We start from the raw sequence: 18,926 nt of genomic DNA, 5'->3' as shown, positions 1-18,926 counted from the left end.
AAAAAAGAGAAAATTTTATAGGCCTGATATTGAGGAGTCAATAATTAGTGCCTTTAAGAGAATTATATTTCCTGTGGAATTTCTAGAAATGGATTTGGAAAATTAGAGTATTTCAAATCCTATCCATTTTAGAAACTCTTAACCGTTATGTGAATGGAAATGGTGAAAGTGCAAGTTATCATTTAATGAGAAAATTTTAGAGGATTACAAAGAAGTGTATATGCTTAAAGGTGTACACTCACAAGCATAGAACAGTATGCTAATGTAATTATGTACTCTTGAGATCATAAATAGTTATGCAAAATAAATGTATGAAACTGCAAGAAGGGGAAGAAGATCTTGTAGGAACCTGCAGTGGTCAAAATTAAGATGGGAATAGATCTTAACATTCTTGCTCCTCCACATTTCAACATCAATTCCCACAAAGCTTTCCAGTCTCATTTAAGAGAGAAAAAAAAAAAAAAAAGTAAGCTTCAAGAAAGGTCAGGAGCATCTGGTTCAGGAGCTGAGAGAAGAATCAAAAACATGCGAGTAGATGTGGAAATCATGTAGGAAAAAAAAAAGGCATGGGGAGCAAAGGATCCTAATAAATATAATGATGAAGGAGCAAGGATATGATATAGAGACTAGAAGAGTCTCTAAAATCATTCATTATTAAATAACATCACCTTCGAAATGTAATATGTATTACATCTTGGAATTCCAATTACATGAATAAATTGCATGAGCACCTCTCTGATGTCATCAGAGCTCCTCAGTGGAGCAACAGTCCACTCGAGCAATCCTGAGGGCATGTTATTTCTGAAGTCTTTCAATGACAGCTGTAATTTGCTTTTCAGCAGCAAGAATTTTCCTCACCAACCTGAAAGAATTACTGCTATATATTAGCAGAGCTGGAGTAACATGTATCTGACTGATATACATGGCACAAATTACTCTTAGCCAACTTCTAGTTATGGATTTTGAAAATCAATGTTGCGTGCCATTTCATGAATATATCCCCACTTATACTGCAAATACATAAACTGCAATATTTGTTCAAAAGGACAAAAGGGGGCACAGGTCCTTATGAACAATTATTCCTTTAAATCACATACAGCAAAAACTGCTTTTTGCCATGTTTAAATAGCAGCAGTACTTTAAACAAAAGTAGCAGTATAAGCTAATATACTCATTTCCATGGGAATTATTCTATCATAATAGATTAACTTGTTTTCAACTCTAACATGATTTGTGTAGACTTGTACACTAACGGGAAGAAGTAAAACACACATAATCATTGAGGGCTCTTAGGTGATGTTTTCAGACTGATTTGATGCTGCTTTCCCAGGAAGCCCTGCAGAGCTGCTCTGCTTGGGCACACAAGGCAACTACAGCTCCTCCAGGACATCCTGCTGCTGCATCTCCCCAAGCCCACCGTGAGAAGAAGTTCTGCTCAGGGCACATTTTGTTTAGCCCAGGGATGGGCAAGTTCTGATATCATTATCTTCTGATGCAATTCCTATATGTAATAAATCCATGCATTACAATTCTCATGGGTCTACAGCATAAAGATCAGATTTCTATCCACAAGGTGCAATATTCTGCACTTTGGAGCACATCATTTTGACTCATCAATAAACACTCAGGTTATGGTCTGCAACAGCTCTCTTGTTATTACATACACCAGTATTTTTGCTAAAAAAAATAATAATAAAAAAAATCATTTCAAATCATCAGAGCTATTTGATACCATAAAACGTCATGCATCTGATGATCTGTCTTCTAAATGATCGCTACCCACCTCTGACAGAGGTATATTTTTATTGATGTTAAAGGATATGGGTAATCAGTTGCTTCTCGTGAGAATTCTTTGCTCTCAAAATGCCCCCTGAAAGATCTAAAAAGGCAAGCTGTATAAGCAGAGTAGAGCTGGCATGCAGATTATGAGACATTCTTATCATCATATGAACTCATCAACTCATCGTTATATCCCAGAGAAAGCATCTGCTGTATGAAATTTAGGACAATAATTCACAGTCCATAGAACATCACATTACCAGAAATTACATTTGTTATAAATGTATAATTATGTTCATATAAAAACATTACATTTTAATAGTTTAAAGAAATGACAGCACTGGGCACTTCATAAATGTTTAACTAATATAGTCTTCATACTTTAAAATGCAGAGGTTTCATCACTGAAGATGTTAGATTGAATCACTGCATGGACTGGGGATGGAGGGCAAATTATGGTAGTAATATACTCAAAGCCTAATCTCAATGCATACAAATGCTATTTTTAAACACAACATTGTTTGAGAACACTTACACAAATCACAGACTTATCTGAAATTGTGCAGCATCATGTTCATAAACCCCAGATATGGTTATTATAGCTAGGGATTAGAAAATGAGCATGGGGAACTTGAAAAGCATGCACTAACTGTTAGTGAATATGTCAAGCAGCCAGTAGGTTCATGAGGTACCCAGGGATGTTAAATGTTCTGTGTTCTTTCATTGCATGTATGTTATGAATGATGCCTCTAAAATAATTTTCAACCTTGATTTTTCCAATAAGCTCTACCTCCTTAAACATTGCCTTCCTTTGACCACATATGGTCATATTGCTTGGTCTCATTATCAAGACTAGCATACTTTTTGTTGGATCTGTCATATTTTTACTCACCATTTCCCTCTGACAGCCTGTATTTGAAATGCTCTATGAATCTACATCTCCTCTGCCTCACTCATGTGCTGCAGAGTCCCATAGATCCTCAAAGCTTGATGGTCAAGCACTGTCTCCCTCTACAAAATATCCCTATAAGCATTTGAACTATATTCCGTTTACCTGCATCCATACAATACATAAGTTAAACCAAACTCCTTGTGAACTGCAAATTTGCTCATGATATGATTTTTGAAAACACGAGCTTCTCAGCTGTATTTCAGCCTTAGAAGATGAAGAGAATATGGATCCAGTCTACGTGAAATCCAGATGCCATATTAAGGTACAGAACTTGAAATATATGCAGAAGTCAATAGATAGAGAAAATGTGAAGGAGAACAAGGAAGTGCTGAAGTTTAATTAAGAGGATGTGTCAAGCCCTTTGACTCTGGTCTTGCATTAGGTTATTTAAAAGACAAAAGAAGGACCACTGCTTCCCAGTAGGGAATTTAATTACATTAGATTTCTTCACAGTAAACGGTAGTTAAATTTTACTTACAGTTAAAATTTTAATTACATACTGAAATGCAATGGAATACTTCACCCTCAAGAAATTTGCTGAGTTAAGTGAATAGATGCAATAAGAATGGGAGATTTTGTTAAAGGTTTCACAATAGGACATTGCAAGAAGTCACAAAGAACCTGGTTGCTTTGTATACTTCTATCCCATCTTCAATGCAGGCAACCAAAAACTTTCTACATTCTAGTTTCTGGTAATGGCTTCACATTAAGACTAAATAAAGACCAAGGGTTTTGAAATACTGCTGTGACTATAAGAGTTTAACTTTAGAATAAAATGAATATACTTCAGTATTAGCAGTCAGGTGCAGTGAGTTACTCTCCCATTCTTGCTTTCAGAGAACTGAACACTGCCCAAGTTTTATAAATGATGGTTATCTTTGTGTCAGATTATTTCCTGTTTGAGAGTGTTGGTGTCATGCAATTTCTTGAGCTTATTTTGAGGACAGATAGGAAGTTGGATTGCTCTCTGGAGCAAAAAATGACTTTTTACTGTGTTTGCACTGAGGTTACCACAATGAGGTCCTGTTCTACCTACAGTAATGCAATTCAGTTATGGCAATAATGATAGCAGTAACTACTGCTTACATGCTCCCATTAACAGACCCCAGAAATACATGCACTGGGTATTAACATTCCAGCTGAGAAAATATTTTTGAAAATTTAGAGGTATTTTCTTACTGTTGGTGGGATCCTCTTAAGCAAAATGTTTCATGATTTCTATTATTTCTAATGTGAGGACCATTAAATGCTATACAAACTAAGTATCATAGGAGCCTATGCAGGTAGGAGAGTAACATTAATCAAAACTGCTACGACAAATAAAAAGCATCAAAAGTAGGATTTGTCTATCTTTATACTAGAAAGGTATCAGCATCAAACAAACACTAAGGACAAACAAAAACAAACCATTAATATAGACCTGTGTTTGAACTTCTGAGTGAGCAGCAGGCGATGTCAAGATATGACTTGCTAGCAAAACAGGTGTTTATCTTTTTGATGGAAATACCAAAGTGCAGTGTGCTTCTCCTTGATATGGACTTTCCATGCCATGCAAACTCCTACACATCTCCAAAAACGCTGAGTTAATTGCATGTTAGAAACATCTTTATCATCCAATTTTATGCATCACCGCTTAATTTTCTGATTTTACCATAGGTTATGGTAGAACAGGCTCATGGAATCCAGTTATCAGCTGAAGGAAGAAAAATCTCAGCTTAGAATCCAAAGTTGAAATAAAATTTTAATTCTTACAGCTAAAATTTCTTGGCTCTTCAACTTGAGCATACCTCAAGTCACATACAAAAAGAAAATATGCTGTGGTTAAATACGCACATAGGAACACATACCATATGACAGAAAGGGAATCAGAGCAAGCGTGCAAAATTTGCACAGAAGAGGACTCTGACACGGGCAGAAAAAGGTGATCCTATAAGCCTGGACAAAACTGTCCCTTCTATGAGAAGAAATAACCTGAGCATTTCTGTACCATCTGGTCCTTTGGACCAAAAAAACTGGAAACTTTTCTGCCATCTGGTATCAACCACAGAAATTCCGGACAGGATCAACAGTGACAAGATAGGGGAAGATAAGAATTCCAGGGGTTGCAGCAGTGACTGACAGTTGCTGCCCATGGATACCTTATCCTAATTAATTTCATAAGACATAAATATAGCTACTGAAATAACTGAAATACAACCCATGGCTATACAGCTTCAGAACACTGCACTTAATAATTTTGGCTAGCTGAAAGAGGGGTATGGTAAAATGCAGAGGAAAGTTAATCAGAAAGAGAAAACACCTAACAAAATTCTGTCAGTGCCCTAAAGTAAGTCTGAATACTGAAATATTCTTTCCTTTCTTCCAATAAGACATTACCAATCAAACATAAAGGTCAAGACTCAGCCAAAGTAACATTTTTATTAAAAGTAAAAAACCACATGACTCAGATAGGCTGATCAATTATGAGCTCGATTCACTGTTCTGTAAACAATAAATACAGCAAAGGCGATGTACCACCAAAGGGAAGTCGGCCTGCCAAATGCTAGATTTGTTCAAATTATACTACCTCAATTTAAATCATTGTTTAATTGCTGTTTGAACTGATGTACAGGCCTAATAATAACCGCTGTAATAAATTTTAGCTGTGAACTCCATGTACTGCTTCTTGACCAAAGGGCACGGGATGGCCCAGATCAGAGGATCTGATTCCCGAATCTCCATGTTGGAGTTATGGGGTTTCTTTTAAGAAGTTTCATTAAATTTTATTTCAGTCAGAACGTATGCAAAATTCACCAATCTGTATTTTAAACCCTGCTCTGCAACTAAGTTAAAGTCAGCAAGGAAGGAGCTAGAAGCACATCTCTCACTGCCCATAGGCCCTCTAGGCAAACCTGGGAAGGGCACACGGGAAGGCAAGCTGTCCATCTCCATTGCTTTATTGCACAGTCTGCAAATAGGACAGTTTAAGGTTACCAAGCAACAGCACTGCACAAATGGTCTCCCTATCTGCAATCTCTGGAAACGCTCTCAAATTTCATTAAAATCTATCTGTACCTATTACATGAAGGCCTGTGAGGGGTTTGTAAACAGGGGGAGCCTCTCAAGTCAGAGGAAAAGGAATAAAGAAATGAAATGGCATTACCCTTTCCATCGGTCTTCTTCAGAGCACTGTGAGAAACTCATCCTGTCTAAGATAGGCATGAAGTGCGTTTTCTTCTTGGGGAATCTTTAGTTCTTTATGTCTAAAGAAATGCTTCATCCTACCCAAGTATGTTCTTCTACTGCAGACTGAAGCCACTCAATTATGTTCTATAATGAAGAGATGCAAGTTTGCTAACAACTTGAAACAAGCGGTATTAATGAAAGGAAGAAATTGTGACAGAATGATCAGATAGTAAGAAGATGTATAATTTCATGAAAACATACAACAGCCAGTGCACTTATGGCAATACACATCAGTAACCCACAAGCAAGTATGGTATTCAGAGTCTAACAAGCATTTCTGTCATAACATCAATCCTCAAGAGCAATGACGTAGTATGTATTGCTTCAGTGAATAATTTCAGTAAAGGTATTCTTAAAAGATTCAGATTAGGAGAAAGGTGTGTAAGAAGTTTTTCTCCACTTAACTGAGGCCATTTGAGAGAAGTACACCCTCAGAGCAGATGTGCCAGCAGGTTCATTAGCTTTACAAACTCTGGAAAAGCAGACCACTGGGAATTGCTACACAAGCACCTCCTTGTGGTGCTGAATACTCAGAGCTGAAGATGCGAAAAGGACACTGAAAATCTCTTGGGATTTTGCTTTCCATTCTCTGAGGCAAGCTCTGAGCAGATATTTATGCAGGAGTTCACTGAGGAGGAAAACTCCAGTAAGAAATTCAACCTTCGGAGGGATTGCAGAGTTGTTACCCCATATCATACCGTATCTCTTTTCAAGCTCTCAATGTTTTTCCTCAGAATGTGTAATCAGTGATTAAGATAATGAGGACCTAGTCTGAGAACAACCATAGCAATTTTTAATAAATATATATATGCTTTTGTCATAGTGCACGTACCATGGTTCTGGCTTTATCATCTTTCTACATAGCCTAATACAATTTGAGAAATCCTCCTACATATCCCCCACAGGATATCTGACACACAGATCACTTCTTAAATGTCTTAGTTGCTCAAAAATAAAGGACGAGCTACTTTTTGACAGTTATGATATGCAAATTAGTGAAAATCGGGTTCTAGAAAGAAGATCAGAGGAAAAAAAGTGTGATTTAGGTGGAATTCAAATATACTTTTTGACAAGGACTTAAAGAAAAAGTCACAGAACAGAAGTTCACTCTTCACAGTGAGAGGAGAACTGCCTGTTAGAGCCTGACGTTTATTCTTCTTTCTCAGAGGAGTTTTTCCTATTACCAGATAAAACAAAATAAAATAAAAAAGCGTTTCTCTCATTTTGAAAGATGAAACATCTTATTTGCCTGTACAGAGCTATCATCTCACAGTGATTATGTGTCCAGTGAAAAGGCATCGGCTAGTTCTAAAAAGTTCTGGCGATAATCACTTGCTTTCACATTACATACTAGATGTTGATTTGAGCCGGCAGGTAGACATTTTTTCTGTGGGGAAAAGGAAATTAAAGTCTTCTAGTAAAGTATGCAGAAGTTGAACTATATGCTTCCCTCATGAAAATCTCTCTCACTTCACAAAGAAGTACTTTAATATAGGTGATTTACTGGACTGTAACAAGATACATTATATTCTCACAGCAAAAATGAAGTGGTAAGATAGCAGTTTCCACAAAGGGTGGCAGGAGAGGCTTCTAAAACTAAAAGATGAAACGACCACTCTTCTGACATTGCTGTTCAGTTGCACAGATGTTGCTAAAAATCTGAAGAGCAGTATTGTCTAATGCAAGATGAAGAAACCAGAACAGGAGAGTTAGCAAAAGGATTGAAGGAAAAAAAACACCTGTTTCTTTGACTCAATGATTTTATTCAGTTTCTGTCCTTTGTATCAATGCCAGTGAGAGAACATCCCTGAAAAAGACTGGTTAATCAGGGCCTGACAGAGTCAAAAGCTTTGAAAGCTACGAGTTCATTGTAAAAAACATAAAGATGGCCAGTGCTGCCTCTTTAAGGCTTTTCAATGATACTTTCCTACATAGTTTAAAAAGTTAGCTGAAAGTACATTTTTTCTGTTTTTAATTCTAATCATTTCTTTCTACAATAAAATCATTTCTTCATCATCCACAAGCTACAGTGCCAAATGGAATCCACCCAAGGGTGCTGAAGTTACTGGCAGAAGCGATTGCCAAACCAGTGCCAATAGTGTATCAGCAGTCCTGGCTACACCAGGAGGTCCCAGCTGGCTGGAGCACAGAGAACATAACATCCATCTACAAGAAGGGCACGGAAGAGGATTTGAGGAATCACAGGCTGCCAGCCTGAGCTCAGTGCCAGGGAAGGTCATGGAGCAGATCATCTTAATTTGCCATCACACGGCACATCCAGGACAATCAGGTTAGCGAACTCACTCACCATGGGTTTGCAAAAAACAGGTCATGCCTGACTAACCTGATGTCTTTCTAATATGATGAACTTAGGGGATGAGGGAAAGGCTGTGGATGTTGTTTGCATGGACTTTAACAAGACATTTGGTACTGTTTCCCACAGACTTCTCTTCAAGAAACTGCTGATGGTTTCTCATGCCTTGGACAGGTGCACCGTTTGCTGGCAGGATGGCCAGGCCCACTAGGTCACTGTGAATGGAGTTCTGTTTGGTTTGATAGCCAGTCTGTAGTCTGTAGTGGTATTTCTCAGGGTACTGGATTCAATTTTAACATTTTTATCAGTCAATCGGATGAGGGGATCAAGTGTACCCTCAGTGAGTTTACAGGCAACAACAAGTTAGGCAGGAACTGCTTGAAGGTAGGAAGGCTTTACAGGGATCTGGATAGGCTAGATCAATGGGTCCTGTCCAGTCATATGGCATTCAACAAGGCCAAGTGCTGGGTGCTAGGGTCACAATAATCCCATGCAGTGACACTGGCTTAGGGCAGAGTGACTGCAAAACTGTGCAGAGGAAAACGATGTGGAGGTGTTAGCTGACAACCAGAAAAAGGTTCTCAAACAGAAAAAAAACAAAAAGGGTCTGTTCATGTACCTTGCATTAATAAGTAACTGCACTTAGATTTCTTCTTGACCTAGTCTGGCCTAATTCTGTATTTCTGCTTACAAATGAATATAACAAAATTGTAGGGCAAAAATCAGTGAAGAAAGCGCTGCAGGAAGTTCACTTTGTTCCTCAGTCAATTTGCTGGACAAGTTGACAAATGAGAAATGATCACGTTAGAAACAACAACGTCAACTTCGTCCACAAAAAGCTTACTGGAGGCAAAACCTCATAAATACTATTAGTTAAAACAACATAAAAATATAAATTTCCATTTCATCAAGGTTAGACAGTCTTGTATGCTGAGAATTTCTCTGACATGGTTTTAAACTGAAGGTTCTGATGCTAGGAGATGCATCTCTGCTGGCCCTCGGAGATACAAGAAACTCTTGGACAAAGACTAGCTGGTCTTACTACTATGCCATTTTCCTATTACAAGAAATACATACCACAAAGACAGCTATACCATAAACAGTAACTTCTTTTTATAATATCCCTGTCTTGTGTAAGCAATACCTGTGTCTCTAATATCAAAGTTAATGTGATCACATATTGAAAAAATGCTTGGTACAAGCACTGACAGGCAAGAATAGAAACTGGTGCACTTAGTGATCCTCCTATTAAAATATTGCTCAGGTATGGGTAATTAATGGAAAAAAAAATTGAAAAATGACATTCAAGGCTTTAAAATTCATCATGAACAGATGATGTGGGCTGAATCCTTGTTAAGTAGATATCATTATATTTCAATGTCTTTTGTGATTATGACAAGATAATCATCTCCTCTGAACAGGGCATTTTAAGGTTTAGAGAAATAGTGTACAATTTATTAAATAATCTATCAAATTATGTATGAACTTTGCTTTCAAAAGAAATCCTATGATCTCATTAAAGTAATTACAGAAAATCTGCCTGATATAAATAACTAGTACCAGCACCACTGGTATACAACTGAGAGAATAAGAAATTGTAGGAACTTCCAGTATTCAAAAGGTGATAGGATAGCTTTGTTCTCTTAAGATAGTCAATAGACATTTCTATGTTAAACATCCTGTGTGCAGAATCAACTTTTGAATCACAGCCTTCAAAATGGAGGGAAATGCAACCACTCTGTAGCTATGCTAATAGGAAATAATCTGGATATGTTTATTACAACCTCCTTTCTCCTTCCTTTCCTCACACTTTTTTTTGCTTCTTCCTCTTAATTGTTATTGAAGAAAAGAAACAGGAAGAGTAAAAAAAAAACAACAAACAAACACAACTCTTCTAGCCAGCATAACGATTACACAGAAGGAGAAGCAAAGGAAAAAATAAATAGGAATTGTCTTAACTTTTTTGTTAGATTTTTTTTTTTAGAAGAGCATGGGCAAATAAAGGAGATGAATAATTCTTAGGATGATAACCTGAACCAGAGAAACCACCAATTTTAAATGTCATTCCAATTTCAGTTTTCTATACTTGTGCTTCTTCTAGGGAAACATAGGGCTTTCCAGAGCAAAACTGGATGCTTGGTGAGAAGAATCTACATACAAACGAACTTCAAATACAGAATAGCATTTTATTTATCATGAAATCAAAGCCTGCAGTTCTGAGCAGCTATTTAACGATACAAAGCTGACTCTTCCAGAAGGCTTTCAGGAAACTGCTTCAGTACTTCATAAAGCCGAAGTACTAAACAAATACATAAATAACATGAGTTAATTCAATAGCTGAGGAGGGAAGTGAAATAGGAAAAACTCAGATTTAAAAACAGAAGCCTTCTCCAGAGAAATCAACTGAAGTTTAAAGACATGGAATTTAACTCCATATATTTTGTTTTCAAAATTCTTTCATACTCCCAAACAGTCCAAAAAAAATATCAAATGATAAGAAAAACCTGGAAAAACCTGGAATTTCAAAATGCTTAGAAGCAGACTCACCAGTCTCTTTATAATTCTCAACAGAACCTTCCGATGCCGTGTATCTTTTCTGGATTGCAGCACTTCAGCAAAGCTGTCCATGTTTTCTGGAGACATGCTCTCCTGACTGTTGCCTCCGTAGAGCTGAACCAGCAGTGATAAGCACCGTGAGGCATACTCAAATGTTTCAGTATCTTCACTGGGAAGCTAAAAATGAACAAACAGAAATCAAATTCCAATTCCACAAAAAACTGCGTATCATTGAAAATACAGAAGGGTATTACCATGAACACTGAGGCAAGAAAGAGTCGTTTCTAGTTGATTGACTCAACATTCCATTAAACTAAGCTGTATTAAAGTGATGAAAGTATAATTAAATTATATCTGCTCTTAAGCAGCAGTATAACTGCGCCTTTGCTATAATGATATCAAATGCAATATCTATACCGACACCGTAAAAGCACTCCAAAGGTTGCTCCCAACTCTCTTATTTTCAGATCATAAATTTAGCTTTAAAATAGAAGCAGTAAGATCAGAAAGTATTATTACAGTCATGATATCTAATCTTCTGAATAATGCATACTGTAAAACTTCATCTAATTATTTCTAAGCCAAGTTTATAGCTTCTGGTTGAGGTAGAGCACCTAGTTATTCAAAGGGTTTAAGGAAGTCACATTAGCAGGTGTATTTTGCAGATTGAATTTTTTTCTTTTTTTTGAGCTCTTTTCTGAATTCTAGCTTTTCTGTATTGCTTTAAGAGTGGACACTGGAGCGGGTCCTGGCAATGGGACAGAGAAACCCTTGGGAAGCAAAATAATGGAAAAGATTCAGGGATATGGTTACTAGTCATCTTTAAATGACCTTCTGGTAGTATGACAGCACTGTCAAAATCATTTATATCCTTCTTGAACAAACAGTCTGGAAATCATAAGCAGAGAGATGACATTATGTTTGGTTTTGGCACTGGAGGAATAACACCAGGAACAAAATGCCTTCTTTTGGTGTACCCTGTTCAAGAAAGCCAGTGAAAAAATTATAGAAATTTCTTGGGAACAGTTAAGAGGGTGATAGACTGAATTGGAAAACTGAACAGGTTAAGACTGAAGGAACTCAATATATATAGCCTATTAAAGGGAGGGTTAAAGGGCACTATGATTATATTCTTTTCCTCCATGTGAGGAAAAGAAGGCTGAGGATAGGTTAATTTCTATGCATGGAAAAGGACTGGTAAGAGATGATGGCTCGAAACCTTATCTAAAGCAATTGAGATTAGAGGGAAGATTATAACTTGATTTTCTTTTTATTCCTTCTTACTTTAATAAAGGCAATTAGCCACTGAAACAACTTCCTCGGAGCTGAGACAGATTCCCTATTGCAGAGAATTTTTATATCACAATAATCTTTCTTTTTTTTAAATAGTAATAATTTTTTAAAATCTCTTTGCTACAGTGAAGAATTAACATAGAACAGTCCTACATCTTGTGTTATAAAAGATAGTAGGCCAAATGATTACAACAGCCTTTTCTGGCCTTACAATCTGTAAACAGAACAAAACGTACCACTGCTTTTCTTACCAACAAGGTATGGAAGTGTGAAAACATTTTATTACTCCTACTCAATTTCTTAATTCCAAAAACATGATCTAATCACTAAGAAGCTATATTACCATATGGTTACAGCCTACCCTTACCAACAAGGTAAGGAAACAATCTGTCCAACCATTTATATAATATCCCCAAACAATTCCAGTAATGATTACTTATTTAAACTGAAGTATGAACTTCCCCATTTTTTCATTTTAAGGAAAACCCATACAGTTACTTTAAATAATCTGGAAACATATCATCAGATGAATACTCCTTAAATACCCAAGCAGCAGATCCCCAGGGATCTGCATGCAAATTCAAATCTGCTTTCCATTAGCTTCACAGAACTGGCTGTTTAAAATAGACTGAACTGAGATGTAAGCTCTGAATACATAGCCCCGAGACATATCACATTCTATTTGACCTAGTGCTATGCGAGTGACAGGACCACAGCAGCTATTTCTTTCACATCTTTGCTGTATGTTTTCTCTTCATTTCTGTCTAGGTGATACACATTGGATTGCTTCTTTTCCAGTATCCGGAATTATATCACCAACATAAATAGGAAGGCTTCAAAGGGGGAAAAACTACAAACAGTAACAAGCTTTACAGCTCTATTTATATCTTCAGTCCTTATCAAGCCAAAAAGAATTCTGTTGATCTCACTGGAGGTTTTGAGTTTACTTTTACTTCCTCCACTGAAGAAAAATTTGACTAGATAAATGATGGGAAAACTACGCTGCTTTAATGTATCAGTCTTATTCTTTTTGAAAGGGGCACTCTCTAACTCACAACTGGTTATTGGGTAAGTCCAAGCAGGTAAACTAATAGCTTCCTGAAATCACAGAACATGAACTATATTCAATTTTCAAGTGTGGTTTGTTGAATAATTAAGAAAAAAGGACAAATTTTAAAATCAAAAACAGTGAACATTTGCAAAGATTACATCCTTGCCTTGGTGCTGCAGTGTAGGCTAGCTTCCTGATTTCCATAAGCACAAAATTCCACGCATAATCTATATTCTCAGTAGCCATACTTGGAAGTGAGATTTTTCCCAAGGTCTTTCGTCTGAGATATTCACTAAACATCAAACTGAGGAAAAGAAAGGTGTCAGTCTTTGCAGAGGACTGCTCCTACAGAACCTTGCATGAAGAAACACAAAATGGTTTTGCTTGCCTCCTCCTGGCATAACCAACCTTTTACCATTGTTGCTGGCCTTTTTTCCCTCAAAAGGGAACAAGAGAAAGAAAGACTCTAAAACTCTCCTTCCAGTATATCCTGGCATCAGACATTCTCACTCTTTACAAGTTATCAAGCTGTCAGCAACCATCCTCCAAACCCAGCCACTGGCATCACTCCAGGGTTCTCACTGTTTGCCAGCTGTGGCATAATGCTATTCATTCACAAATGCTAATAATGTCCTTCATCCTCTGTTGTATTTCAGGCTCTTCTGCTTCACAAGAGACCCTTTGAGCTTTGGTGTTACCTGCAGTTTGGGGAGCAAGTTGCTGTCATCCTGGAAAATTGTGGGGCAAAACACAGCAAAGGTTTTGAAAGAAGACAACAACAATCTGGGATCAGAAAAGATGGGATTTACTCTGGAGTGGCTGTGAAGCATTGACCTACAGTCTAACCCATCAATAATTAAGCAGGGAGAGGAACCGTCCTTCAGCAAAGCACTTACACAGAGAAAAATGCTTATGCATACATGCTCATAAGTCCTACCATTAGACTATTTTTGTAGTAACAAGTAGTGATTCAGATGTTGTGCTATAAGCTGGTACCCTGAAATGTAACACTGGCTGCCAGTCTGTGTTAGCACTTTCATTAAGGGTAACAAAGAGCAGAGGATCTGAAGAAAATTGTTGGCATGAACAAAAGCAATGACTGAAAGTATAATAAAGAAAGATAGTAAAGCAATGAATGAAAATTCAGCTTTCAAGCAAATAGTATCGCATGCCTAATAGAACAGAAAAGCTAGAATAATAATGCCAGACAAAAGAATATCGATGGTTGGTCCATCTCTTAATAAGCTGGAATAATGCTCTCATTTTTCTAATCAATTCGATATAAGGAAGCATATTCCAAATCTAATGCATTTCTAGCTTTTTGTGGCAGTATCTACTTCAGTTTTTATTCTCTGAGGGGACCAGAAATGCATGAGAAACTGGAGTTCTAACTCTATGAGAAAAGATCTGCACCCTAATATTTCATGATTACAAGAATGAACTCTAGTTGGCTTTCATTTCTTTTTTGCTTGATCTTTGAGGGGATTTCAGAATCAGCAAGGTAGAAATACTACTATTCTTACTCCATAAAGCTGTTAATATTTTGTGCTAGAGGGCATCCTGAAAAAACATTCAGCATCCTAAGATAAATTAAGGAACGACTGAACTCATCATTTTTGCCGTTCTACAGCTAAGAACTGTAGGTTTGTTTGGGGCTTTTTCAGTTCAAAATTTTAAAAGAATGCCTCAAGACAAGATTTTTGTGCAATGAAGATTTTGTATTACTTTTACCTAATTTTTATGGCCAACGTATAACCTCTTGTTAAGGGGCTCATAACATAAAACTCCTTTTCTAAATGGAACCTGCTCTCTGTACCTTAATAATTAATGGGCTGAAAAGCAGGTTTCTTATTATTATACATCTATACTTCTGTAGTTTGTTGTCAAAAACACCTTCATTTTGAGCCCAGTTGCAGTATGTCCATGAACTGCGAACAACTACAAGAAATGTGTGATCCTTTTGGCTGAAGTGGCAGTTTTCACACCCTTATAGTTGTTACAGCATCTAATTTTAGAGCTACAATGAAACTGTCTGGATTACCCAGAGGGGACACCATTTCAGTGCATTAATGAGGTTAAACACAAAGTGAGTTTATTACAATAAGAGATAGATATTCATTGAACCATGAATGGGATTACAGAAAGTGTGGCACAGGAATCACCACTGGGAACTACAGAGGAGATGATTCTACAGTCATCAAACAAAATGTAAAAGCAAAACACTACTATTAAATCTGCTACTGTACTGTTCTTATTAGTAAAAATGCGTAGTTTAAAATTAAAGCAATATATTTTGGCTCGGGGCAAAATTTTTTGTCCTATTCCTCAAGGAAAATAATTTTTAAAACAGTATATTTTCAGTTCATATTAATCCAGTCTAACTGCTGAAAAACTAAGTTCCCATTCTTAAGTTTTGTTCTTTTAACAATATATTCTTATTTCCTCTGTTGTTTTGATTGTTTGGTTAAGATGCCTTTGTGGAAGAGAATTCTTCAAATACATTCCAGAGACATTTCAAATATAATCACAGCAATATCACAGTGAGGTATTACGGGATATAATGGGTTTGACCAAGGGCAGGTCCTGCCTGACCAACTTTATCCCATTTTATAATGGTGTTACTTTGTTTGAATGAAGGAAAGGTCACTGATATCATCTATCAGTACTTCAGTAAGGCCTTTCACACAGTTCCCTGTAATATGCTTCTCTCCAAATGGAAAGGAATGGATTTGATAGGTGGGCAGTCTGATGGACTGGATGTACGATCATATCCAGAGAGTGATGGCCAATGGCTCAATGTCTGGATGGAGACCAGTGACAAGTGGTGTCCTTCAGGGCTCAGATCTGGAACTGGTGCACTTTAGTATCTTCATTAGTTACATCAACACTGAGATCAAGTGCACCCTAAGGAAGCTTGCAGAAAAATGCTAAGCTCCCACCAAAAAGGACCTGGGGGTACCGGTGGATGGCAAGCTGGACATGAGCCAGCAGTGCGCCCTCACAGCCCAGAAAGCCAACTGTATCCTAGGCTGCATTCAAAGAAGAGTGGCCAGCAGGGTGAGGGAGGTGATCCTGCCCCTCTGCTCTGTGCTGGTGAGGCCTCACCTGGAGTACTGCATCCAGATGTGGAGACCACAGTACAGGAGAGACATGGACCTGCTGGAGTGCATCCAGAGGAGGGCCACCAAAATGATCCAAGGGATGGAACACTTCCCTTATGAGGACAGGTTGAGGTTCAGCCTGGAGAAGAGAAGGCTCTGGGGACACCTGAGAGTGATGTTTCAGTATCTGAATGAGAGAGAGAGCTATAAGAAAGAAGGGGACAGACTCTTTAGTGTGGTCTGTAGTGACAGGACAAGGGGAAATGGTTTCAAACTAAAAGAGGGGAGATTTAGACTAGATATGAGGGAAAAGTTTTTTACAATAAGAGTGGTGAGGCAGTGGAGCAGGTTGCCTGAAGAGGTGCTGGATGCCCCATCCCTGGAGACATTCAAGGTCAAACTGGACAGGGCTCTGAGCACCTGATGTAGCTGTAGGTGTTCCTGTTCACCATAAGGGAGTTGAACTAGAGTCCCTTCCAACTCAAAAGATTTGATGACTGTGTGAATGCATTTTGCAGTACAGATTATAAAGCTATGTCTTCCCTCTCCAACTACAGAACTGTCTGTATTCCTAAGAAATGCGAAATGAAATTCTTCACAGCCTGTAAGATTATTATTCTGCAGTTATTTTCATTATTCATTGGCAAATATCTCTCACATTCTCTGAAACCTAAGACAAGACACAGTCTTAGAGCCAGGGGAACACTGAAAAAGAATGGACCTAGCAGGACAAGGGGAAATGGTTTCAAGTTGAGGGAGGGAAGATTTAGGTTGGATGTCAGGGGGAAATTCTTTACTATGAGATAGTGACGTACTGGAACAGCTGCTCAGAGAGGTTGTGGATGCCCCGTCCCTGGAGGTGTTCAAGGCCAGGTTGGACGGGCCCTGGGCAGCCTGGTCTAGTATTAAATGGGAAGGTTGGTGGCCCTGCATGTGGCAGGAGGGTTGGAGATTCATGATTCTTCCAACCCTGGCCATTCTGTGATTCTGTGACCTAGAAAAGATCAAATCGTTCATTATGTACACCGAGGTTCTGTATTTGTCCTCTTTATATTTGCACATGATTAATTTGTCATTCAGTAGTAAACCCAGACGTCCTGAAGACAATAACCAATTAAAAATTTTACTAGTTACACCATAATGCAGAAACCTATTACCAGAAGACAAGAAAAGTTCTCTCTCGGCAGTCTAATAAGCTCAGAAATTTAAGGGCCTACATCTAGGATCTAAATTTATAGAGAAACAAAACTCCAGTTTACAGGTACTGGCAAGGTAGTACAGCCATTCCAGCTGTCTGAAAAGCTCAGTCAGCATAAAGGAAGCTATCATGTATAATCCGAGCCCTCTAAATTAGCAGCATAAATATTGCAGTATGCTAAGAGTTATGGAAGCCCATGTAATGAAGAATACCATGCTATTCATCTGCTGTGCTGATCAGATTAGCTAATGAACATTCAGAAGTAAATGTTTGTCCTTTTTTTAATTATGAAGTTTGAAATAGTTTCTGAAAATCTGCTGAAGTGATTTGAAACATCAGCAAACATTTAACTTCCAGAATAACCATTATGCAAAAATAGTAGAAGGGACTTTATGTATTCCGTAATTGCTGCAAGTTTCAGTATAATAATCAAATTAGATTTATGTTCAAGCGGAGAAACATTAGACAAAAAAGCTAAGTTTAATTAACTTTTAAACATGAAGCTGCTAAGCAGAAGACTAAATGGTCAATTTATTTTCCTCTTATTGATCAATTAATGGCAGACTGATCATGGGATTAAATATTGAATTCTCTATATCTGCAGTGTTTTCTGCATGACAGAATTTGTAATTATTTCTTCTTTCACGTTCTTAACAACCCTGAAGTTTCATTTACATGCAATCTAGGTTTCCTACACTTGCTTTCTTATGCCCTATGTGGTAGCCTAAATCATAATTACAGAAAGGAAAAATTGATTCCAAGTTTTTGACATTTTCAAGCTTAACTCCATTGATTTTTGAGGGATTATTAAGAGAGATAAATAGATCTTCAAGAAAACAAATAAATAAATAGCCAAATCAATGGGGCACGGAACAATCATCTACTTGAGGGACATGCGTATCAGTGAGGGATAGCAATTATTCAAGGTGACATAAGAAACTATAAATATGGTAAGAAGAGTAGGAGTGGTAAACTAGAGGAAAAAAAATGAAGTGATGGTTATTTCAGAATTAAAGACATACTTTATCTCCTGAGAATGAAGCTCACAAAGAATGAAATGCCTCAAAACAGAATAAGTTCATGAAGCCTCACAGTTCAGTACAGAGCACTACTCTTGGTAGCATCACAGAACTTAAGCTCAGGCTGGTCTGTTGGTGAGGCAGGGACCATATGCCATCTTGAGAGGTCCACGAGACTTTATGACTGTGCTGGCAGCAAGACACAAGAAGGTGGTCACAGTTAGGTTGGAGATGGGAATAGTTAAGGTACTGTAAGCACCAGGTACCAGTATGCTATAAAGGAGTAACTGTGTGTAGAAGAACAAGGAGTTAGTATTCACCAAATGCAGTATTCTTCTTAAAGAATAAACTACTTATTGGACTGCATGATGAGTGTGGGTCAATGATGTACTGGTACACCAGCCATCAGCTGTGTACATCAGCTTGCGACATTCCCCA

General features: G+C 37.6%; 1 protein-coding gene across 4 annotated transcripts in view; it reads right to left on the bottom strand.

Moving 5' to 3' along the window:
- ULK4 (unc-51 like kinase 4) overlaps nt 1-18,926 on the bottom strand; it is a 213,447-nt gene that overhangs the window by 43,949 nt on the left and 150,572 nt on the right. For all 4 annotated transcript variants that reach the window (XM_042817534.1, XM_042817537.1, XM_042817536.1 and 1 more), the window contains one exon: nt 10,818-11,003. In XM_042817534.1, the coding sequence (XP_042673468.1) occupies nt 10,818-11,003 (186 nt within the window). The remainder of the gene's footprint in view (nt 1-10,817; nt 11,004-18,926) is intronic.

The sequence above is a fragment of the Centrocercus urophasianus genome, unplaced genomic scaffold (assembly GCF_019232065.1).
Source record: "Centrocercus urophasianus isolate 14NV4802_14NV808 unplaced genomic scaffold, USGS_Curo_1.0 seq_16, whole genome shotgun sequence".
NCBI classification, from domain to species: domain Eukaryota; kingdom Metazoa; phylum Chordata; class Aves; order Galliformes; family Phasianidae; genus Centrocercus; species Centrocercus urophasianus.
The sequence above is the reverse complement of the archived record's forward strand: the minus strand, read 5'-3'. Positions and strand labels throughout refer to the sequence as shown.